This window comes from Conger conger, chromosome 18 (genome assembly GCF_963514075.1).
Source record: "Conger conger chromosome 18, fConCon1.1, whole genome shotgun sequence".
Taxonomy (NCBI): Eukaryota; Metazoa; Chordata; class Actinopteri; order Anguilliformes; family Congridae; genus Conger; species Conger conger.
Window position 1 is genome coordinate 13,458,154 of NC_083777.1, and position 26,198 is coordinate 13,484,351.

Below are 26,198 nucleotides of genomic sequence, written 5' to 3' on the forward strand. Positions count from 1 at the left end.
AATGGAAATCAGACCGCGACCGAGGCTCCTGGCTCTCCAACACACTGGATTCACCAGATTCCGCCCTGCAGAATTTCAAGACTTATTGGGGACTTATTTAATTCAAGTGTAAGATCAAATGTAATGACTCGAAAACCCACAACATATTATTTGGCCGTATTAAGTCATCATGATTGCTTATTTAAAAGTGTTCTCGGAAAATCCGTTTCACTGTTAGGCTACCTGAACTATGACGGAGGTTATTTTGGTCATTTAAATGTAAGAGTAATTTAGTCGAGTTAAAACAGGAAATTTACAAACGGGGAAAATATAAAATTTTGAGCTATCCAGTGTGTGTTCCGAAAATTAGCGCAAAACATTGATTGACCTCATAATAATGGACGAACGTTTAGTGATTTTATTCTCATGTAAGTTCTGCCGTCTTTCCAATAAACATGTGAACTTTTAATAGAAGACCAAATTATACTACGACATCTGGGTTGACAATATCAAAGCTGACACCACTGTCCCAGTGGTTGAAAAGAATTCAGAGTTAATTAGCATGAAGCATGTTTAATTAAAGCCAATTACTGTACCTAAAACTATCTGATCGATCTTTTCTCCCCACTGATCCCGCCTCCCCCCTTTTTTCTTAATAAGTGGGCTACTTATGTGATATGAATGTGAACAGAAACTTATATCCCGTAAAACAAAATCTCATAATAACATACTACTACTACTACTACTACTACTACTAATAATAATAATAATAATAATAATAATAGCTCTTGACACTGGGTTTAGTAGTACTTAAATTAATTACTTGAGGTAGTGTAATGGTGTATTGGTAACTGTTATTATACACCATTTCTCATTAGGCTAATTGTTACCTCATTGTAACATTCAGAATAAATGTTTTTCAACAAAGGCATTTAATATGTCTTTTAAGTTTATTCAATACCCAATACTGTGCTATGCATCTGCATTTAAGAACCATTGCATTATTTGCATATCGTTTTACTGGCAATCTTAATGAGTATTCCAGTGGAAATTACAAAAGCGCAGGAAATGGATTCGTAGTTGGAGGCCATGCATTCAAAAAATAAAAAATAAACATACGACTCATCCGTTGAAGTTCAATGCATCGGCGTTCTGATTCCCTCCTAAGGGTGGCGCTGTTTATCAAATCAAGACCTTTCAAACTAGGCTATCATGATAACTATTTCAAGATGCAGTTTTTTTTGCAATAAATAAATAAATTCGCATCTACGAGTATTGTAAATCACGTGTCCATTCACCAACAGATCAAAATGTAAGTAAGAGATAGGCACAGACATGTCTTCTTGAAATAGACGTAGGCTACCCACTACTGCCTGGAGCCTGTTTTAATCAATGCGCATCTGCACGTGCAATATCACTCCGCATTATATCTGTATGGTGTTAATTTGTAATGTTGTAATGTAATAAGGTTGTAATTGTAGGTGTCATCGTAATGATACGGTTTAAGTTTCTTGAAGGCTGCCTAGGCTATGATACTTTCAGTTGCAAAATGTCGAATACGCATTATAAGTTTATTAATTGTAGTGCAGAATCAAGTAATAGCCATGTTCCAAGCCACGGCGCAATAAAAATATATGAATGTTAAATCGGTGTCTAATCGTATCGTGGTGGACCTGCCATGGGAACCTGGTTCTGTTCTATGTCCATATTACAAAATTATTTAAAAAAGAAATCATAGAAATATGAATACACACATAAATGCACGTTAAGAGTCCGCCCGAAATTCTACAAACCGTGTTTAAAGCAATCAGACAACAAGCAAAAAAGAAATCTAGGGTGTGTCACTACTTGCTTTTCCAACAATATCTGTCACCTTTGGGTTAAGCTTCATAAGTATTGAAAGTAGGTTATACAACCACACTCTTGTTTTCAAATGTTTATTTTTCAGCAATCCACTCTGCTGTATTCTTGTAAATTGGTAAACATTATAATATTTTTTATTTTGTAAGAAGCACTCAATTGATCACTTTAACAGAGGTTAAAATTAGCATTGTATATTTTTATATCGGACCATTTACAGTGTATTATACTGTTGTATCACGCATTGATAATAATAAATAATACATTCATACAGAATTATATATTATTATTATTATTATTATTATTATTATTATTATTATCATTATTATTATTATCATTATTATTATTATTATCATTATTATTATCATCCGTAGTAGTAATAGTAGTTGTAGTAGTAGGCAGAGTCAAGTTTACTTGCATAAAGGGGTATGGGACATGCCAGTCCTATCCTGAAATTGGGCCTACATTCCTTCATAATTAAATCGAAAGATGACGTAGGCCTAAATCCCAAAAACCAAACTTATTTTGCCAAATGTTTTTTTCAGAATAGTTCAGAACAAGTTTGATTTGGCGCCCTGCGATCTCATTTCATGCTACTCCGTACCCCGCTCTTATCCGAGCTCGCCAATAGCTTACAAGAGCCTGAGTGTCAATGCCAACATCACATTCATTCTGACGCGCGTAGATCCGGGAGAAAATCTGTCTCATCCGCAATGTGTGGAATACAATAGAATACAATACTACTTTATTTTTCAAATAAGTGGAAATCCAAAAGCCTTAGTTTTAGTTTAGTATAAAAACATTCACTCAGACTATATGAATAAAGGAATAATACATCAGCAACAATGGCAGTGTGACATTTTGACACGGTCAAAAACCCTACGTGAGGGAAGCATGGGGTCTGATCTGGTTTACTGGGAATTTAGGAGATGTGGAAAGATTTCTTGTGTATGTTCTTTGTTGCAAGGGACACCCTATACTGCATACTAGATAACTTATAGGATAGTGGTAGAGGGTCGTCTGCTATGCAGAGGGCTTTCCTCTTGTTCCTTCTTGTTTATTCACAGAAGAAACCAGTTGTCTCTGTGGTCTACGCATTGGCTCTCTTCCTTGCCAGCTTACCCCTGTATTCACAGTTGAGGTTCACATCCATTGCAGTAATGTTGAGTAGCATAAAGATAGGATTGAATTAGATAATGATATAAAATCTAGCTATTAATTTGTTCTATATCCAACGATTTTTTTGCTCAGTTTTTGTCATCGTGTGTGTGTGTTTAATATACCATCATGACACGGAAATGCTGATTTAACCGATCGAGATGAAAACAGTCTGTCTTTAAGCTTTCGTACGATCCGAAGACAGCTGGGCAACGGCTATCAGACTGACTTTGCCTTGACATCTGGGGAACCCACTGGTGTGTGGCACGCGAATCGGTTGATGTCGCTATTTAAATGCAAATTTGCGGGGGATCATTGAAGCCTCACCCCGTAAATTCACACAAAAGGAACACTTCACACACAATAAGGAGGAGGGTCGTTTCTTCGGGAGGTCTTGGCAACACCAAGCAAATCTTAGTCAAACCTGCACACCTTCTGCATGACTAACTTTTTCTTTGTCCGTTGTCCACTTTTAGCACACGTCTCCAAAAGAGATCTGCCACGGTCAACAATGCAGTGAGCATTTCGCCACCACAAGTTGTGTAGTTTGCATTGGTGAACGATATCAGAATTTGTTATTTTCTGGAAAATGACCAGTGTTCGTAGATTCATGTTCTATTGTATCGATGTGGTTGAATAATAATAATAATAATAATAATAATAATAATAATAATAGGTCTGCATAAAGCAAAACGTACAGGACAATCCGGGTTAGTACTTCTTTAACCCGCTGGACTTCCTGGAATTCCACGCTACATTATATACATAAAAACATGATAGATATACAATACCCATAATAAATAGACAGACCTGTACTTTTAAATTAAATAAGTTGCCTCTAAAATACATGTTGGCTCGCGCGCGACCGTAAATAAAAGCTAAATCGCATATAATATAATTTATAGCAAGGCTAGAATAATCGCGTGTTGGTTTTTTTGGCATTGTGTGTCATCCCTATAAATTTAACCTCGGACGTAGACGGTTTGATAGAGCCGAGGTAAAACTTGGCCACAATAAAAAGCGTGTTTTCCACGCTTTGGGTCCGTGGCCAGATGATCCCAGAAAATGAGCCGAAATAGATTCAGGCAGCAGCGCCTGTTGTGAGGAGCAGCTGATTCCTCTCTTTCTGGCCAGATGGCTTCTGAACACAGATTTGCATTCATTTTCGCCTAATATCTTCCAAAATAGCGGGGCAGCTGCATTTGTTGTCAAATAAGGTTTAAAAGTCTCTTTCAGGACGGGATCGTTACCTTCGTGATGGGTTTGTAGAACTTTTCCCCTCTGCAGTCAAGAGTATCATCTTTAGAACGGATTTGCCTTAAACCCCCTTTGGTAATCTGAATGAAATGCCCTCAGTGCGTGTAATTTGAATTAAAGATATAGTAAATGACCTCTGGCAATATGAAGGGTCTAGCCCTATTAAACCGGAAAAGACAAAATGTTAAATGTGTTCCTAAGTAAACATTATTGCGCAATATACAACAGTGCTCGGTTAAGGGAGGCGCACGGTGCCATATTTTGTATATTTAAACGCGTGTTCGTTTTACTTTAACATGCATTTCGAAACAATTCAATCTTCAATTTAATTAATTCCAGCTTGTTTAAAAAACATCGTTCAAATGTCAGATCAAATTACCGACGACAGTTTATCCGAACGTGACTAAAAGATAATAATCCCTTGCCTTAACATACTATTCAGTCAGACTGTTATTTTGGAGACATATATTTGATATTCTTTCCAAATACTAAACGTATTACCTAAAGAAATCGTCAACATGTGATTTCATTATACTTACGTATTTAATTAGACGACCAAGCAGTGTAATGGATTTTGGAGGCAAGAGCAACAGCTTTGATAATTCACTTATCTTTGGCAATAGTCATTAACCCCCAACATCAGCAAAACAGATTACACCCTAACACATCTCTCTTCCTTTTCCCCCTCATCGTACACCCCCCCCTTGGAGGGTGTTGGGAGGGTTGGTTGGGGGGTTCTCAATTCGGACTTCGATTTTCACTTTTTAAATTCAATTTGAAAAATAAATTAAAATAACACATCCCACTAATTGTCAAAAGAACGCGTTGCAGTAAGTGGTAACTTGCAAAGACAAAAGGTGGATATGATTGTCCTCACATTTTTTATTATTAAAGACATCCCGCGTGCCTCGTCTCCAGGAAACGAGGTCGGACCGACTTTGTACATCCCCAGAGTCCTCTTCCTGGATAACATATAGCACACCTAAATTGAAATAAATTCAACGTTTATTAAACATTCACAAGGCAATTAATATGATAGTTTGTTAGAATACCGGTAGATGACAACATCAAACGCATAAGCAAATGGCTGTATGTAACCACCGTGATATAACTCAGGCTATAACTGTAGATATATTTGTATTTAAATTCTGTTCTGTATTGACAGTTTCATCCATAGGAATCTGACTTTGGTTCCAATTTCAGATTTAAAAAAATAAATAATCAGAAGCTAAATCGCGTGGAGACGTTGTGCTTTTAAGTAATTACAATGATGTGACAGTGGCAATTTGAAAATGTATATTGACTTGGTTGTTTATAAGGTAATAAACCAAAAACACATTTAGCCAATATACATCAAATTTATGGCTCTACTTAAAAAAAAAAAACATTATTAAAACATTTTCAATCGATGTACGACCATGGGCTATGTTCCTATTAGATGAGCCTAATATAGGCAACATATTGGCAATAGCTATGTTAACGTAATGATTTAATCAGGTGGATTCTGACAGGTCAACACAGACAAATCAACATTAACATATATATATAAAGAGAAAGAGAGAGAGAGAGAGAGAGAGAGAGAGAGAGAGAGAGAGAGAGAGAGAGAGAGAGAGAGAGAGAGAGAGAGAGAGAGAGAGAGAACTTTACAAAACATGAATTTCCCTTTTTTATTGTCTACGTCTTTATCGGATATTCGTACTGGCCGGATCTTTTCTTTCCATATGAATGTTGTGTTGGTGAATCACTGGACGTTCATTTGAGGAAAAAAAAAATCCACTCACCACATCGAAAGAGAAAAGTAGAGCTGGCGTTCTCAGGTTGCAGCTATTAGTCTTCATCCGTACAGCTGAACACCACTGGAAGACAAGAATTGTCTGTCTTCCATATATGGTCAAAGCCACGCCTCAAGAGCGTCATATTCTGACTGCGCTGTTCCCGTGGGTTCAGAGTTTTGGCTCCCGGGAAAGATTTCATTCCTGGGGGATAGAGGGCTGAGTTTCCAATGCTTCCTTGCATTCTGCAAGACGCTAAAGGCCCCTCATCAACCTCTCCTGTGTCCGGGAACACCTCCATGGTAATCATTTTTTCATTTATTTGTCTTTTGGAGCCGAAGCGCTTTGCCAGAAGTGGTAGATTCGGCGGGGTCCTGAAGGCTTTTTTGATGCGGTTGTAGAAGGATGACACCACACTGAGAGCATCATCAAAACGCAAGCATCAAACATTCCTGTTTTACACATTAATATAAAAAAGAAACAAAAACAACGATACCCTGAACTACTTCTACTACAGCGAAAGGATCGCTTTCCAGCAAGCAGCTGAAGCGCTGTACTCTGAGCAAATTGTTTATGTTGTGCCAACACAGGAGATACTGAAGAAGGAAGCAAGACTTGTGGACCGTGTTTTCCACCTTCAGATCACTCAAGAGTAAAGCCATACTCTTCCAGTCACCAAGGAGAAAGGGGAAACACAAAACTATTTTGACAATTCATTTATTGTCACTCTTTTGGAAGGATCTGGGTTTGCACACAAACTGTTTTAATGTTTGGGATACAGGAGAATATACCGAGAGGAGGGACGACTATGAAAGAGGAGCCGCTGGGTGGTGGAATGAACCCAGTCCGGTCATGGATGCACACAGCTGGGGTGGTGGACGCTAACACAGCCGCCCAGAGGTACGTATGCCAAATCATCTGATTTTTTAATGTATTTCTCATATCGACCCCAAATCCCTTCAATACTCTGTATCAATTACTATCTCCCAATGTCCCTCTCCAGCGTTCCCCCTTTCATTACATCATATTACCGCTATAGTGACAAATCAAGAAATCTCTCGTCTCCCAAACGTGCTTCCTCGTCTCCAGTGTTTTTTTATCAACTCTGTTTATCTCCAGCGTCTTCGGTATTTAACCGAGATATTCCTCTGTTTTCTCCCCGCAGTGGCGTTGGTCTGGCTCGGGCACATTATGAAAAACAACCACCTTCCAATCTCAGAAAATCAAATTTTTTCCACTTCGTCCTTGCTCTGTACGACAGACAAGGACAGCCCGTCGAGATCGAAAGGACAACTTTTGTGGACTTTGTGGAGAAGGATAAAGTAAGACCTACTTTGGAATATCGTCAAAAACAAATTCACTGAAATAAACGATGGGCAGGATGACGGTAGATTTGAGGTGGAACGAAGCGCGCTTTGAGTTTCTCTTCGGCGAGGAAAGGAATAAATAGTAGATAACTAACTTTTTGAAGGATTGAAAATATATTAGAATGTTAGTTCCGTTTAATGTATCGCGAGTACTATTTTTTTAGACAGATATAGATGTAGATAGATAGATAGTTTGAGTGTACAGATTTTGCACTAATTCAGATTGTCATCAGCGCAATATCTCAACGTGTGAATGCTGGTTGTTTACAGGAACCAAACACTGAAAAAACTAACAATGGGATTCATTACAAACTGCAATTATTATACAGCAATGGTAAGTTTAATTAAATTATTCAGCGCATTCATGCAAATATGCAATTAATGCATTTGTATTTGTGGAAAACAAAAGTATTACAACAGCAGTATTATTATTAATATTAATAATAACAACCGGTAAATAATCTTGATAATGACTACACGTATATCATTGTGTATAAATTAACTCCACATTGTATAGGCATTAAGTTTTTATTCACGGTTACCGTTCCAGTTTAATGTGTACATGTACAGATTGGCAGGGGGCGGAAAAAGTAGGAAGCCGCATGCACTTTCAACGCACATAATCTTTCTATTTATTTTTATTTCTTTTTTTGGTACTTTATTTCCCGTCGTAGTTATATTCTAAATTAATGTTTTCCTTTCCCAGGCGTCAGAACAGAACAGGATCTTTATGTACGGCTAATAGATTCTATGACAAAACAGGTAAGAGCTGCTGCAATGAATATCTTAAATAATCTGTTTAAGCAATTTCTATATTTGATTCATGAGTCACTGTTCATCACTGAAATTGAGCAATATGCAGTTTGTGTGTTTACATGGTTGATATGTAGGTATATATTTCATGCCCTCGACTATTAAGGACATGTCCAGTCGTGTTTGCAAGATTACAGTAATAGGTTAAATGATAATGCGTCCCATTAATTTATTGTATTATTATTACTACACATTTTTGTTCATAATGAATGTTACATAATTGGATTCGACATTCTAAAATAAATGTATAATTCAATTCAGTAGATTGAATCAGTAGAGTCTATCATGGTAGACGTACAGGACAATCCGGGTTAGTTCAGTGTTAATTCAACTCTAAGAGAGTACATTTGAGTCCAATAGGGGTGTGACAGCTAAGAGTTGATTTAGCACTGAATATTTCATACTGATCCTTATCATGAACAAATTATACAACTCAGGCACCGTATTTCTGCGAAATAAGCAACAATCAAAATAACTACTGGACATAAATATAAATGCATTATTTGTGCTATGTTTAGCCCTAAGTATATAACGCAGTCGTTACTTGTGACGTTGGGGTACAATTATTTGTATACAGTATTACGTATTAACGCATCCATTGAGTAACGCATTCTTCATTCCTCTTCTTTATTAATTATTATTATTATTATTATTATTATTATTATTATTATTATTATTATTATTATTATTATTATTATTATGTAAAAGACCATTTTAGAATAGTCTACATTAGCCGACTTATCGTTAACACGTCCTACCAGAAAGGTTTACCAGCAGTACCAAAACTCATACAATTTTTTATAAAAGTTATTTTCCTGGGCGCTTGGCTTGTAGGCCTACACTTGTATTGCCTCAGCGTTGTGTATATCTGTGACATGCATGCTAAAAAGGACTTCGTCTTCTTTAATGATTTCAATTGTGAAAGAAAAAAGATGCCTATTACCATGAGCGGTGCTCTTGAGTTGACAGTGTCCATGTGTGTTTATGTTTTTTTCTTTATAGACAGAAGCTAAATGTTTTAGGAAATAACTGGCTTCTAATTAATGGACATATAATGACTTATCTAACACAAAAAAATAAAGCTTGTGTAGTGATGTCGATACTATACAAAGGAATATTTAAACGGATGAGTCAAACACCTTACTATTAACAGTTTATCGTAAACCAACACGGATATCACCGAATGGACGAAACACTCACTCGTCTCCTCTCTAATGAGGAAGCAAACAAACAAACAAGCAAAACTTTGTCCTATCACATACGCGTGTCCTGTCTCACTGTATTGTTGATGGACAGTGTCAGCTATTTTTATTTATAAGTTGTTGTACACACAGGAGCTAGACTACGTGCGACTAAATTAAGTTTCCACATAGAAGTACCTGGCGTTTCGCTCAACTGAATAACAAAGCGCGCGAGGATACAGCAGACAAGAGGAGTGTGGAGAAAGAGAGGAAAGAGAGAGAGAGAGAGAGAGAGAGAGAGAGAGAGAGAGAGAGAGAGCGCGCACCTACAGCTCCCCACCATCTGTTTCAGCCAATGCTCAAAAATTACTCAACCGTACCCCCAGACACCGCTTTTTATCCAAAGAAAAATCATTGTTAGCAGCTGAAAATAAACAACAGATTGCCCATTAGCACTTTCCTCTAGTATCAGCAGATTATGACCATATTGATGTATACGGTTATGAGTATTATTTGATCCGTCCTTCTGTATCTAATGAACGCCTTCATTAGCTTTTGGTAGGCGAAGTGTCATTTTATATACATGTGAATAATAATAATAATAATAATAATAATAATAATAATAATAATAATAATAATAACAACAACAACATGCGGCCTATACTTATCAAACACTTTATATATTTGGGGTAGCCTTTTATGATTTATTGCCTGTCTATTTGCAAGCAGTCAGGGAGAATTTGAATGATTTGATGTGATCGTAATTTATTTGTGTCACAAAACGTTTGCCCAGCTTCTTTTCATTCTTAGGAACACTGGGCATGTGCATCACAACCACATTATCTTACTGGACCTGTAGACTAACGTATAATTCAATCGTCTGACGCATGTGTATATTTATTTACAATTTTAAGGCCATTATATACGAAGGTCAAGACAAGAACCCGGAAATGTGCAGAGTTCTGCTCACACATGAAATCATGTGCAGGTAAGCGGAAACGTTTTTTTGCATAAAACATATCTGCAAGTCCCGTAGAACTATATAACATTTTGTCCTATGAATAAATATCAGCAGCTATTTCACTTTTGGAGACATGTGGGTTAACATTATTTTGCTTTGACAATGTCCACATCGTGAAGTCAACCTAACATAGCAGGCAGTTGATATTACATCGTCTTCTGTTTATCTGACACGTAGGCCAAGGTCCGATGGAAGTGCATAAGTCTGCATGAAACCTTTACACCCTTTTTACATAGTTATAATATTTCGAATGGCATAGCCTAATACAATTTACTGTACCGTGTAGCCTATGCATGTTCTGAAATGAAACGCAATTGCTTTAAGCGCGCAACGGTCCAAAGAGGAAACAAGCATGGCCACGACATGTGAAAGAAATAACGTTGCCAGTCGGAAAAGAAAGATTAAAGCAGGACCCAAACGGCATAGGCCCTTATGCCACGGATTCCCAAGAAGAAACATAAAGACTCAATGGATTCTATGCAGTATCACCCCTTCTCAGGCCTAGAACAGCCGTAGCCTACTGCTAGAAGAAAGGAGACTCGTAAGGTAGCCTATTCCGTGCGAGAAGTGAGTTTTGATTGTTTATCAGTTAACCTTTCTTCCGTCGCAATGTTGCGATGCGCACTTTGTTGTTAAAGAACATGTACATAAACTGAGACACTTTTCAACAGCAATACTTTGACATTTTTCATGCAAATGAAATGGATTTCATTTCATGTGGCACAGGCCATAGAAATACGTAGCTGGCATTTATTTATGTCTCGTGAAATATGAATGATTGTTACTTGAGGGATTAGAGATCACGATTCGTGTAGAATCGCGGACTACAGTGGAAGGCAATGTATTATTTGTACCGTATTTCCAATTCAAAGCGGTCTTCTCGTGGTGCTGATATCCAAACGGGACAGGTTTCTTCTGTCGGGTAATAAATACATATTATAGAATTAATTTCTTTATCGTTCTCATCTGCATGCATTGTAATTAACGTGGAAAGTGCACAGATGTGATTTTAAGATGGAAGTGTTTTCGTTCTGTAATCACTTAAGATGTCACTTCTAAAAAAAAGTTTTATATACCCACCTTACCATATGGTGCTAATTTAACTAATTTAGACATGTAACCATTATATAAGTGTGTTTTTATGCAAAGAGCGTAACAGTGTTCCCTTAATCTACGCTTTAATTGAAGTTAAAATGTGGGCCGTAGGTAAGCTCACCGAACAAGATAGGAGCTATAGGCAGAAGAAGGCTTTTGAGCCCATAATTAATACATATGCCATACATTTTAGTGGAAGCTGGCATGTTTTACAGAATCGCAAGATAAAGCTTTGTAAAGTTTCTTGGTATTTCCTCTTGCCAGTTCACTAAGATCCCCAGAAAATCCACAGCATGTTTACTTTTCGTGTTTTTTTCTGTGCTGCAATATAATTGTAGATGTTTGGGTGGTATGTCTCCGACAGGTTGCAGACTACTTATTGGTCATTAATGTGTCTGAAATAATTCATACATTTATAACAAAATGTAGCTATCTAAACATATCTAAACCGAGAAATGTGATGACAATAGGCTATGATATCAACACTCAAAGGCACTCCAGTCGTAAAATAATAATATTTCTCTCCCTCTCCACAGCCGGTGCTGCGACAAGAAGAGCTGTGGAAACAGGAACGAGACTCCCTCAGACCCGGTCATCATTGACAGGTTGGCAGCTCTCTTTGCTCCTTCATTTCGCCGCTGTTGTTTTGCGCCAGACGCTGTGGTTGGCTCGGCCTGTGTTTAAGTTCACGTTGTGCCTTCTTGTTCTCCTGTGCTAGCGAGCACAGGTGGACTGGCTGTGAATCCCAGTGGCCGACTCGGTGGGGGATCGGTAATTGCTTGCGAGTTGTCAAGGGAAGCGGTTTCATATCCCTCTCTTCTTGCTGTGAGGAGTGTTTTATGCCTAGAGAGGACTTGGCTGTAAATGTGTAGAGATATCACAGAAGGCTTCTTCCTAATTTGCTAACACGTGTTTTATTCAGTTGTGCCCGTGTGATTTGCGTTTCTGTTAACTTTTTGGCTCAAGTATCTGCATCGTTGCTATTTTGGCATTGTTTTTGTCACCGCTCTGAAATGTTTGAATGGTTACATTTTCCAGAAGCTCTTGTTCGTTTATGTTGTTGTTGTTGTTGTTGTTGTTGTTGTATGTTCCCCTTAGTTTAAAAAGTTTATCTAATTTAAAAACAAACCAATTGGTGTTTTCATAGAGTACATGGTTATTCTTATTACTGATCTCTTATTTCATTGCTATTTGATTGTTTGGATAGGGTGGTTGGTCATCTGTTTCAGTTCCGATTAATAGATCAGTATTAAGCGAACAATTAATGTATTTTCTATGGCGTTTTGCCATTGCTATTATATTTGAAAACTATGCACATGAGCAACAATTTGCAAGTCAGTGGAATTTGCAAAACAAATATGTGATGAATGTGATACTTGCGTAAAGATGTAACTACATTAAGGCTTAAGTTGAATTAATGGACAAAACATTTTAGAATTAGACTGCTATCCCTGCAACTAAGACTGATTCCAGAACCTTAGGGGTGACCAGATGCAACCAATGATGTAGCATAATGATAAAGCCTTCTTTGAATGAGAGCCTTTTAGTGGTTGGTGTGGGATGGGAGCAGGACTGTGTCCTCCCAAACGCTGTGGAACTATGGCAAAGTGACAGACTGTGAACATTGTCAAAGCCACACTTTGAGCGCCAGATACTCAGTCGCTATGGACGACCGCCGCGGCTCTTTATGGAGTTATCGTTTGATTGTGAACTCTTGTCGTCCATGGACTGGAAAACGAAACACAGGGGAGGACTCTTGGTTAAGCCGGGGGAAAATATAAACCGCCAGCGGATAGCAATGCTAATGTTTGAGTAGTTGGAATCACTGTTTGCTTAGTGGAGAATGTTTGGTATCTGACAGACATCTCTCTTATTAGTAATCAAATAAGGGTGGCCAGTTGTTGCTGTCACTCTGTTAGTGTCTGACCAATCAGAAAAGAGGATTCATATTCAGTGTAGTGCTAAATGGATGGAAAATAAACAAGTGCCCTAAGAGATTAAGCCGTTTCTGCTTTTCACCGAGCTATTTCTTGACAATTTATTTGGCACATCTGGCAACCAATTATCCTTTCAGCTTTCTTCGTGTTATGACTACTTGAGCACAGAAACGAGAAAATATGTCGTCTGAATAACATAATAGTGTTTCCTTTATGATACAATTAAGCTTAACGGCAACACAGCAATTGCAACTGTGAGCAGTTTTATTTGATGTTGAAGCATAGTGTTTAGTACAAATGTTCCTTGTAAGGTTTGTCATGACAAATATTGGAAATAACTCATCACGGGGTGTCGAGCAGGGTCATTATTAATCTATCTGTGCCAAACATAAATTCTTAAAATATCTTAATTATTGATTTAAAAGCTGCTGTGTGCCTGTGGCACGCATTCTCTGTGTGCTACAAAATCCTCAAAGAAACAAAGGCCTTGTTGAAAAGTGTGGGTTGGAACCAAACATTAGCTAAAAGAAAAGGCTGCTCTACAAAGTGCATTTACCTCAAGCGCTTAGTGTCTGTACAGTGCGGTGTGGGCGAACACCTATGTACCGCTAGACATGGGAGCACATTGTACGGCTGTGGGGTTGGTTAAATCATACGTATTGTGCGCATACTTAATGTATCAATTTCCTCAGCTTTTGTTGCCGTTGCGTTAGCATATACTACATTTGCAGTGAATATGTGGTATGAAAGGAACATTTTATTTACATATTTATTTATTTTTCAAAGCCATATTGTTATGAACAGAGTAGACATATTTGCTGGCATTGATAGGAATGTGAAATAATCATCCAACAACTACTGGCAGAAAGAAGGATTTGTTCTAAGGATATGAAATTATAATTCAGTCTTGCATCGAGTCATATAAAGCCAGCATTAACTCATTCAAAGCAGAGCTGGCCTTGAGCTTCTCCGGCCCAAAGAAGAATGTCGCTGTGGTTCTGGAAAATAGAAAAAAATCATTCAAAAACGTGAATTTTGAATTGTGTAGCCCAGGGATTTGTTTTCTTTTTTTGGAATGTGTATGCATATAAGAAGCTTGCTCTCCAGAATGTTTCATAAAAATTCTGATGTCAAAATAATGTAAGGGACATATTTCAAAACGGACTGCTGGGTCCATTTTTTATTTTATTTGATTTTTTTACTGTCACTAAAGGGACTAGGAACTAGGACATGTTGAGTTTCTCAGTGCGTTGTGCTTGGGTGTCTGGTACAGTACACTGTACTGTAACTGAAGTACAGTAGGCGAAGAGGAGAGAGGACTGAGATTTGAAAGAGGAGGACTGGAGCAGAGGGATATTGTAAGCTCAAACGACACAGCGAAAGCTCCCATTCTCATTGTGCTGAAGCTGAAAGGGATTTGAGTATCGCTTTCATAGTGCAGCGATTTGTTCAACCAAATCACAAAGGCATGTTCCTCATTAGACCCACGCATTGTCCGCCTATCACGGTTTAAAGCAGACGTTTTATATCCTATTGGACCCGGAGTATTTCACTGCCTATAAATGGAGATGGTATTGCATAATACGGCCACAAATGCTCTCTCTCGCGCGCGCTCACTCTCTCGCTCGCTCTGTGTGTAAGTGAGATTGTAAGGAGCACAGTATTGTTTATTTGTATGGACTGAAACACTCAAGTAATCTCCTCTCTTTACGATAAATAAAATGTTATAATTAAGGGCAAGTTTCAAATCTAGGCACAACATCCTTTGTCTTTTAGTCTAAGAAACAATATCATTTATTTATGCATTGATGAGGTCATCGGTCTTCTCATAAATATTTGGACGGCAACATCATTTTTGTTGTTTTGGTTCTGTGCTCCTGTGCATTGGAAATTGCCAATGGGGGTACCAAAAGTAATTGGACAGTTGGCTGCTCAGCTACTTCTTGGCCAGCTCTGTGCCATGAAATCATTAGTTCTTGCACAAGAAAGCTAGCAAAAGGTCTAGAGTTGATTCTAGGCATTTGCATTTGGATTATGTTGCTGTTGTCTTTCAACATGAGGACCAAAGATGTGTCAATGCCAGTAAACCAGACCATCACAAGGCCAAATAAATCGATCAGAGTCAAAAAACTGGGTACATTGTTTGGTACATTGTTAAGACACAAGAACCCACTGCAGAGCTCAGCAATAGTAAACCACATGGTAGACCATGAAAGACCACTGTAGTGGATGTGTTTATGTATTATGGACAGGTCCAATGACTATTATCGTGTATCAAAATGTTGGAAAGAGGAAAGACAATACTGAAGACAAAAAGCCTTGGAAACAAACACAGACTTGAAGATGGTTACAGTACAGGCCTGGCAGCGCATCACCAGATGTGTTTGACTCCGGGCAGTCAAATGCAAAGGATCTGGACTGCACTGTATACACTCAGTGGCCACTTTAAGTACACATGCTCATTATTGCAATTAACTTGCTGACATGCGATTTTGTCATAAGGCTACACTCAGTGACCACTTTATTAGGTAGACCTGTACACCAGCTTCTAAATGCAAATATTTAATCAGCCAATCATGTGGCAACAACTACATGCATAAAAGCATGCAGGTGTGGTCAAGAGGTTCAGCTGTTTTTCAGACCAAATGTCAGATGGAGAAGAAATGTGATCTAATTGACTTTGACCGTGGAATGATTGTTGGTGCCAGAGAGGGTGGTTTGGGTATCTCAGAAACTGCTGATCTCCTGAGATTTTCCACACACAACACACAATCACAATCTCTCCCCACCTTCAAGCGCAAGCTGAAGACACACCTCTTCAAGCAGCACCACTCCCCATCCCTCCCTACCTCCCTGTGAACCTTAATTGTTGTCTCTGTGACTTGCTTTGTGTATCAGTATTTTTAATTGGCTAGGTAAGCAGTGTTTGGATAGTTAACTTTGGTCACTTTTGCTCTGTTGTTTGTTTCTTTGTTCAAAAAAAAAAAAAAAAAAAAAATTATCTTTGTTGTACAGGTAGCAGTTGAAATTGTACTTCCCTCTAGGGTCTTTCAGCGAACTTATCCCTGGTTATGGATATGCACTTTGTTGTACGTCGCTCTGGATAAGAGCGTCTGCCAAATGCCAATAATGTAATGTAATGTAATGTAACAACAGTCTCTACAGTTTGCATAATGGAGCAAAAAAACAAAAAACAAAAAACAGTGAGCCGCAGTTCTGCGGGCAGAAACATGTCGTTAACGAGTGAGGTCAGAGGAGAAGGGCCAGACTGGTCAAAACCGACAGGAAGGTGACAGTTACGTGAATAAACACACGTTACAACAGCGGTATCTCTGAACACACATCACGTCAAACCTCCAGGTGAATAGGCTACAGCAGCAGAAGACCAATAAATCTAAAAAATAAGTCTAATAAATACCAAATATATACAAGTATTACACATAATAACACAAGCTTACAGACATAACTCAAAGCTGAAGAGCATTGCGGGCAGGGTGAATCTGGACTTGAGGATCTGACTGCGGGAAAGTGAAAGTCTGATTGCAGAGGCAGGCAGGGAGGCCTGATTACATTACAATCAAAACATTTAGCCGCGGCCCGCTACCGAGCAGTGCTGCCGGAGCCTGTTAAACAGACTTGTGATCCATTACCGATCGCATTCTCAGCAACATTTTCCCAGATGGTACGGGGGGCAATCATACTGCTAGCTGGCATCTCGTACGCAGTAACTGGCATCCTCGCGGATCTGGCATTTCAAATGGAGTTTAGGGGACTTATCATTCCAAATGTGTCCTATTTTCCTGCAGACAGGCCAGACATCTGTTTATCCCCTTTTCTCTCCGAGTTTGGTACAGCTAGCTCTCGGTTTTTATTTTTTTATTTTTTTAAAGAAGCATTTCTGATTTAACAGCTGTTACAGAGTTTCAACCCCGGTGGATCTTTAAATATTTCAAAACTGACCTCGGACGTCTATAAATTATTCATATTTATTTTTGGAAAAGAAAACAAGCCATTTATTCAGTTACTTAGGAGGGGATTCAAATTAAGCTGCAAGTTTTTTTAAGCCAGAGATAGGAAAAAATTATTAGGACGGCAGTACACATATCATTTTCAGTAGTAGGCTACATGTTTAATTTTCTTTAAGTGATTAATAAAATATTACATAAAATACATTTCCATGACATTTAGCTATACAACAAGACAAAGTGTGTGTGTGTGTGTGTGTGTGTTTGCGTGTGTGCGTGTGTGCGTAAGCAAGCGAGAGAGTGCACTCAGGTTAAAAACAGCATATAAAGTGTAATCTTTGAAACACATCCAGGTCTAGTTAGTTAATGAGGACATATTTTGTATTACTTTCAACACAGTCTGTTTTAATATCCCCTTTTTCACACATGAATTATATATTTGGTCACTCTGGGTGAGGTAGGCCTATTCCATGAAGTTGTGTGATTGTAACCTTTTTTGGTTATCTGATACACTGCAGCCAAGCAGAAAACTTCAAGCGCTCTCCCCTATGTCTTTGCAAAAGCATAATTAAATTGGACTGTAAGGAGGCTGAAAATATGGCAGTGTTCATAAGGTCAGCATTTTGTTAAAATGTTATGTAAATTACAATAGGCAAAAAAGAAATGTAAAAAAATTGTCATTTACATTTAGACCAAGTCCCAGACTGTCTGGGAAGATTTTAAAAAATCATTTTCACGCTTAGAAACGAGGACCGTTTCCCCCCCTCAGCAAGGCAGCATTTGGATAACCTGCAAAGTGTAGAGTGTTTATGAACTTCCTAAACTACATGTTTTCACTGCATCTGCATAACGCAATTAAAAGCGGCACGTTGGTGCTAACACGGCTTCTCGCGTCTCCCAGCAACGGGAGGGGGCATGTGGCTTCTCAGTTTTGGTCGGAGCTGGAGGTGACATTCAGCCGTTTCTGCTCAGGCAAGCTGTGGGCCTGACGTGTAAACAGTCGCGCTGAAGCCATCTGCCAGAGGTTCGGCATGTGTCAGTACATCTGGCTAGCAGCAGTGACTTCATCAAATATGTTTCAGGCCACAGTAAAAAATAAAATATCATAATAATAATAAAAAAAACAACTAACAGTGCTGTATCTGCACAAGTTCACTACCCTGAACATGCCGGAGGGATTAATAAAGTATAATTCAAACCTGCATATTGCTGCTACCCCAAAAATGGGTAACAGCTGGCCAAAGGAGTGATTTCATGCTCACGCTAAGAGACTGAGGAGAAACAGAAGGGTTGACCACTGCGAGTAAACTAGAGGAAGATGACTGATTATCTTATATAATACCCTAGATTGAAATTGAAGGATTAGAGCACAGCTATTAAAGCCATATTCTCTTCCTCCAGCATGGTGCTGTTCCCCCCGTATTGCTTGCGTTCTGCCTCCAGCATGTAAACGTGTGCTGGGTCCTTCATCCAAGGGACTGGCTGGACTGACAGCTTGCATGTTTTTGGAAGAACTGTGTGCGAGTGTGTGTGTGGTGTGTGTGCGTGTGTGTGTGTTTATGTGTGTGTGCCTGTGTGTGTGTGTTTGCGTATGTGTGTGTGCCTGTGTGTGTGTGTCCGCACCCATGTATGTGTGTGTGTATGCAAGTGTGTGTGTGTGTGCGCCCATGTATGTGTGTGTGTGGGTGTGACTGTGTGTGTGTGTGTATGGGTGTGCGGGCCCATGTATGTGTGTGTGTGTGGGTGTGTGGGTCCATGTGTGTGTGCGCACGCATGTGTGTGTGTGCGTGTGTGTGTGTATGTGTGTGTGTAGCAGGGGTCAATAGCGAGCTGTGTGTAAAAGCATGCTCTCTGAGGCCCTGTGATAAAAGCCTGTCCTGCCTTCAGCAGTGCTGTATCGAGTGGAGGAGTGACAGCTCACGAGATGGTTGCCATTTTGTTTTTCAATTAATTGTGTCAGGCAAGAAACCCACTAATTGAGCTTTGAAGCTCCTTCTGTACTGAAGCTGTATGCATGGCAAATGTGATTATTAGACAATTTGTTTACCCTGCACACAGAGACACGCACGTGACACTCTCTCACACACACATGCATACAAGCACACACGCACTCACACACACACAGCCATGCATTCCAGTTGATACGGTGCCATTTCTGAACGACCTCATACTTCATACTTATATGAATAATGCCACTTTCTGCTTGTTGCATTAATTGTGCTTTGGGTGTCGTTTGAGTGGCAGATGGGACTTTATGAGCCATGAGATGACCACCCCGGACTGTGTGCAAACGACAGTACCTTGTACCCCCAACAACTCTGAACCGAGCCTGTTTTAATGATGGACTGCCCCGTCCACAGCAAGGACGGGGGCCTTGGCAGGCTTCTCCTACCCTCATGGCCAGATAACCCCCCACCTCCACCCCAGGCCCATGCGCTCGGGGCAGAACCTCTTTACTCGTACCCCGCGTTACTTTGAACGCGGTTCTGCTGTTAGGTGCCAGCTCTGTTCACTCTGAGTAAATGTCAGAATGTGGAAACTGTGTGCTGTTGGTGAAACAGTATTTTAAAGTTTGGATTGCTGGCATGTTTATCTTGTGTAAAAAGCTACAGCGTTATTCCCAAAAGGACAGACTCCCCCCCCTCCCCCCATGTCCAAGGCAGGCTGGAATTTCGATGTGACATCAGCATGGAGTGAGAGCTGACAAACCCCTGTGCGTTCCCAGGAATTTCCTTTTTTAAATGAGTTCAACACATGTGGGAAAGATGAATGTCGTGGGCCATGTAAGCACAGAGCCAGGGCATCAGCAAGTGAAACACACGTCCGGCGACAGGGAAACGCTTCTTCTACAGATAACAATCGCACAACTCTTACCAATGGGCTGGGTTTTCTGATCGAGTCAAGTTTTGTCCTTAAATATACATTTATTTTTATTTCCCAAGTTGCTTATTTGACTGCAGGTGTGAATAAAGAAACAAGTAAACAAGCAATAAACTAACTAAAATGAAGAAATTACTAAATAAGTAAATAACTGACTAATTAAAGTAAATACAAATGAGTCAAAGTGAAATAGAAACATTGATTGAATCCAGGCTTAATCCTGGTTCATCTAAGCGTGACTGATGCATGAAAAAAGGACATTTTTGTATGCTGTGTAGAAAAGAGTACTTTTCCTCTTTAGAGGGCTTTTAGAAAGCTCAATAGGCACTACTCCCCATCAGGACTGTGGAGGACTCGAACAGAGGACCCACACTCTTGTACACATGAAGTAGGAGTTTTATTGCACAATAGGCTGGATGCAGGTACTGGCTCAATTGAAGCCTAACAAGCCTAATTCAGTTGGACATGGATTAGCCTGCTTGGGTTGTTAGAAAGGCACTTGAGTGAGGAATGTTTCGTTTGCACATTTGTGTGACACTTATGCAATATTTCACGCTTCTGCTCGGTAACAAACCTTAGACCTTTTGATGGGTGGAAATCTAGGTTGAGAGACATTTAGTCAGAAATGGACTGAAACACCTTACATCCTAGTCGGCTAGAAAACTTTTCAACGAAACGTAGCCGTTTTTTCACTTGAGTGCCTAGACTGCATTAACTGACTTTTCACGACAAAAATGGTTGACAGGAATTCAAAATCTTCTCAGAAACCGGTGGTGTCCTTCTGAATACAAAGTGTTGTTGCTGTGTGAGACTTTGATTTTACATGAGCTGATCTCATATCTAGATGTGACATATCTTGCTGAAATATATTATTTATTTGATGAATAGTTGATGAAAGGTAAAAAAAGTAAAGAAGAAGATAAATTAAAAAGTATTTAAAGATATGACATCATTTTGATACAGTATTGATGCAAATACATATTACATAAAAAAGAGAGACAAAACACACAACTCTCCTGTTGCCAGTAACTTTCCTGTTATATCCCTTTTTTTAGTGCCCCCCACAGACTGTCAAAAGTATGTTGGGTCAGCTTTGCCCATTTGTACCCATGAAACCACACTAGGGGCCTTGTTGAGGGTCACATATGGTAGGTATTGAGAACAGAGCAGGGCGAACGTGGGGGTTTTACGGTTAAGTATGAATTCGCACCCACAACATTTGTTCTGCATTACCGCTGGGTTAGTAAATCAGAACTGTGCGCGTGAACGATGTGGTCTCTCTGTGGGATTCCTCGTGTCATTCCTCTGGCAGGATTTGCTTATTGGAAACATAGCCACCACACCTCCCCACCCCCCACCAGCCCCCCACCTCTCCGTGAATTTCTGTTTTCTGAATGTACCAATTTGTAGTGTGACACCAGAAAGATTAGGTTTGGAAATAGTCTGGAGATTGCATTGGACATGGTGCTGGTCCCAGCAATTTGAGGTCACAGGACAGTGATCTGGACATTGGGCAGAAGCCATCAGTTACCCCTGTGAAAGTCACTGGTCCTTGGCTGGCCCCTGGCCCCTAGGGGACCCCGGGAAGGTCCCAGAGACAGCCTTCTGGCAAGAGGCGCAAACAAGTCTCATTTATTAAAGCTGACAAGTTATTTCTAAATATAGCTCTGCTTTTTTGTCTTTTAAAATGCTGTTCTTGTTCCCCGGCAAATCACTTAACAAAAGAACACTGTGCGAATGCCATACACCTTGTTTAGCCCTTTGGAAGTTAACATGCTATTTGCCTAGGAGAGTGGCTTTCTGCCACTGAGGTTGGCCAACTTGAGTGATTTAAATCACTTTCTATAACCGAGAGAGAGAGAGAGAGAGAGAGAGAGAAAGAAAGAAAGAAAAAGATAGATAGAGAGAGAGAAAGAAAGAGCAATACAGCACATTCATGCAAATTAAATCTCAGCAATAAAAGAGGTGTAATTTTACGTTCAGCAAATCTTGTTTTCTAAAACCACAGTTGTTGGCTTAAGGCTATTTGTCATTACAAGCGAACCACCGCTTAAGACCTCATTATAATTATTCCCAGCAATTACAGCATCCAGAAACCTTCTCCAGTCCAAAATGCATTTATACTCATTTATTAGGCTTTAAGCTGTGTCTCATTTACATTGGCTTATATATGTGGTGTGATGTTAATTTATTGTGTGCGCTTCAGGTCACGCAAAGTTATCACGTCTCAGGCAACATCATTAGAGATGCTAAATAAAGCCCTCCGAAATGGTTGGTACCACTCCCACCTCTGCAATGAACTTGCCTTTTTTCTGGTGCTTTTCAAAGAATTCCTCACATATGGCAGTGTTAAAGGCTAAACAGAAGTTTGACTACATGTTTGTTCAGTAACTGGATGCACTTAAGGCACGGATGGCCATTCCTATGGAAAAAAATAAAACAGAATATTGGAATACTTCAATTTGCTTTACAATTATAATGTTACGATACCATTAGGGGTTGGAACTAATTTTAACTTTAATGGGGGAAAATAAGTCAATTTGGCTTTGGCAAATACACTCTCGGGAAACTTGATTTAGTTGGATGTATCAAGCCCACACAAAGTAAACTGTATTAAGGGCAGTAAATATAGCACATTAAATATTACATTACTGACACTGATATTTTCCATGGCTCATATCAAGTTCTTATTTTTTCATGAAACACCTACATACAGTATGTGTTCTCAACACTGCTGTAATTAAAATGATCTTTATCAACCATTAACAAACACAAAACCGGTACACTATCAAAGTTAATGCTTCGTAAGCAGGGACATTCAGTCTTAATGTACTTGACACGTACTGTACGTAAGGCTACATTATGTTTACACGCATGCAAATTCGACTGCTTGCTGCCGGACTAAACCGATATTCGCAGAAGTGCTTCTGCTTAAATACCATCTGTGCTTTCCTTCTCTCTCGCATATTGTAATTCTACATCATTTCTGCATGGAAATCTTTATTTGTCTTGTGCGTTCTGCATAAATTTAGATTAGCTTTTCTTGTTTTCCCGCGGGCTTTGTGGTAAACTTCAGTTTTGACAAGAAGGGTACATTTGATCAACAGACATCGCAGTCGATCAACACAGGAAACACATTTAAGCTGCGTATAAACTATCATGTACCACAATGCTTGTTTATGATCAGAGACAGCTCTGACTGCTGTTTCAATATGATAATCGAAAACATGGCTGTATTGACAGCTATATCAATGGGATGTCAGGATTGATGAGGAAGCACTAATGTACAACTGTAGTGTTTTTGCCGCATGGAAGAGGCCAGGGAATATTAAGAGATGAGGCAGCATATAATTGAGATGCTCCTTTATCACTGCATAAGAACAAGTATACAAATGTATTCAATGACAATCCTCAAAACCTTATACATTGTCTTCACACATCATCTGCAGTTCAGCTCAGCAAAATGAAGTATTGTGAGTAATGGAAAGCAGAATTATTAAGTACTGATGTCGCTACTCTTTATTATGCTTTGATGATAGATCATTAATAAGACTTTGATTACACCATATGTTCTGCATGCACTGTTCTGATGAAGATAAAGCCACAGGTTTCCATGTGAATAAGCATATGTATGTTGCTCCACTGGCAAATTAAAACAACGTGCACTATTTTCTTCCACAAGTGTCTGTTCGAAGTGTGCATTAGTTCACAACATGGACCCTGCTGGTTTTAGTCCAGATTGACATGGCAGTTGTACCCTTTAAATATATATTAAATATAGACTATATATAATATAATATAATATAGACTCAGTAAGCACTTTTAGGTATTTGAGACTTTTTTTTTTTTTTACTTAAGTCTTCTCCTGCTGTAGCCTATCCACCTAGAGGTTTGACACATTGTGTGTTCAGAGATGCTCTTCTACATATCACATTCTCTGCAAACTCTAGAGACTGTTGTGCATGAAAATCCCAGGAAATGAGCAGTTTCTGAGATACTCAAACCACCCTGTCTGGCACCAATAATTATTCCACAGTCAAAAACACTTAAATCACATGTCTTCCTCATTCTGACATTTCGTCTGAAAAATGGCTGAACCTCTTGAACCTCTTTTAAGCATTTAGTTGCTGCCACATGATTGACTGATTAAATACTTGCATTAACAAGCTGGTGTACAGGTTTACCTAATATAGTGGTCACTGAGTGTATATATTTAAGCATTTAATATATATTTTTATATATATATATATATATATATATATATATATATATATATATATTTATATATATGAGGAAAATGCAACAGGAGAAATATAAATCCTATAAATGTATTATTAAAAAAAGAAAATAAAGAAACAATTATTGCAAGTAGATAGGCAGTCACATGATCCACAGACTTTGCTGTAGTCTACTCTTGCTGTCTGTATCATAACTGTCCCTGTTTGCATCGCAAAATTGTTCTATTGAGAACCTCAATGGCAGCGCAAACTTGTCGAAGCAAATGCTATCAAGACCTGCAATTCCAAAGATATATGAACGTTCAGGATGGCAGGAAGCAGTAATTATAATTTGGTGAAGAATGTGCAATGGTGTTAGCATGATGAATTGATCACGGGTCGGCAGTCTGCCTTAACTGTCATGTTTCGGAGATAAGGGGGAACAGGGGGATTGTTCGTTCTCTCTGCGAGTTCACACCCAGCCAGTTTATTAGAGCGAATCCCAAATGTTTAGTAAACTCATTAAGTTCGGTCCGGCATTAATTCATCATCGTAGGTGGGAGCCCACCGAAGCTAGAGGACGGCGGTAAAAACCCTGGCGATTTATGGACGTTTCTGATCAATCACCCTCATTTGCGGGAGCCTTTTTTTCATTAAGCGCGTTTAAAACCGCGCCAGATGATCTGGGGTATGAGGTCATGGCCATGGTTTCCAGCGCTCTGTGAACGATCTGGAGAGACGACGGTGGATTGAAAGGTGAAAACACGGAGGGCAGCTGAGTTGAGGCTCGCGGGCTAAGAGACGATTGCCAAGGCCAGTTTCTAACCTCTCGGTCTTTCTCGGAAGACAAACACGCTGATGTTTTCAGCAAAGGTTTGATGTAAATGTCTATGGATTTTAGCTCCCCCCCTAAAAAGATTGAAATAGTATCCATTTGAAGCAGTACAGAATGAGATTGGAACACACGTTTGATCAAAAGTAACAGATTACATTTCTTTAAGACATCAATTGTTGAAGACAGACGAACGAGTTCGTTTTTTTGGAATGTCTTTTCAAATTTCCATCATTACATCAGCATTACTATGTTCGTTTAGTCGCACCTTAAAGGGTTAAATATGTTTGCAGGCTTCATTTATAGCTGCGTTATTCCAGGATTTCACTTTAGCTTTCCCCGCGCTGGGGTCTTCACACGGCCCCCACTTTCCCACTGAGGCCTGGAATCAGTGTGCCTTAACTGCGATAATGAATTATGACAGAAAATTCCTTGTTCTGGTTCAGTGGCATGAGGGGTCCTGGATGGTCTATATCAATCCGTCTGACTTACGTTCCCATGTCTTGATTTAAGGGATGATGGAAGCCTTCTGCCGGCGCTGCATGTCAATTGAAATCAGATTCCATCCGCAGCCCGGCGATATTGATCCATATTTAACATCAAGGCTGGGAATTGATTGGCATCGATTAACAATAAAAACACTCCTCTGCGTGTGCGGCAGGCCCGCTCGATATTCTGAATGAAAAAGCTTTGTGGCTCTGCCCTGCATTGACTGGGAACGAAAGAGAAACAGTGGGCAATGGTAAAGAAAATAAAGAATTCTTCAGAAGCGCACTAGCTTTAGCTCCCGCTTGGTACAGATTTAACTCATATGGTAATGCATACACAGTTCTATAGTGTGTCTTTTCAATAAAAAAAATGATT

At 39.2% G+C, this 26,198-nt stretch overlaps 1 protein-coding gene across 8 annotated transcripts in view; it reads left to right on the forward strand.

Moving 5' to 3' along the window:
• The first annotated feature begins 6,249 nt into the window (after nucleotides 1-6,249).
• The window catches only part of LOC133118062 (transcription factor COE3-like), an 89,512-nt gene continuing 69,563 nt past the window's right edge, over nucleotides 6,250-26,198 (forward strand). For all 8 annotated transcript variants that reach the window (XM_061227729.1, XM_061227730.1, XM_061227733.1 and 5 more), the window contains exons 1-6: nucleotides 6,250-6,926; nucleotides 7,192-7,348; nucleotides 7,664-7,727; nucleotides 8,100-8,155; nucleotides 10,302-10,375; nucleotides 12,040-12,108. In XM_061227729.1, the coding sequence (XP_061083713.1) occupies nucleotides 6,793-6,926; nucleotides 7,192-7,348; nucleotides 7,664-7,727; nucleotides 8,100-8,155; nucleotides 10,302-10,375; nucleotides 12,040-12,108 (554 nt within the window). In that variant the 5' untranslated portion in view covers nucleotides 6,250-6,792. The remainder of the gene's footprint in view (nucleotides 6,927-7,191; nucleotides 7,349-7,663; nucleotides 7,728-8,099; nucleotides 8,156-10,301; nucleotides 10,376-12,039; nucleotides 12,109-26,198) is intronic.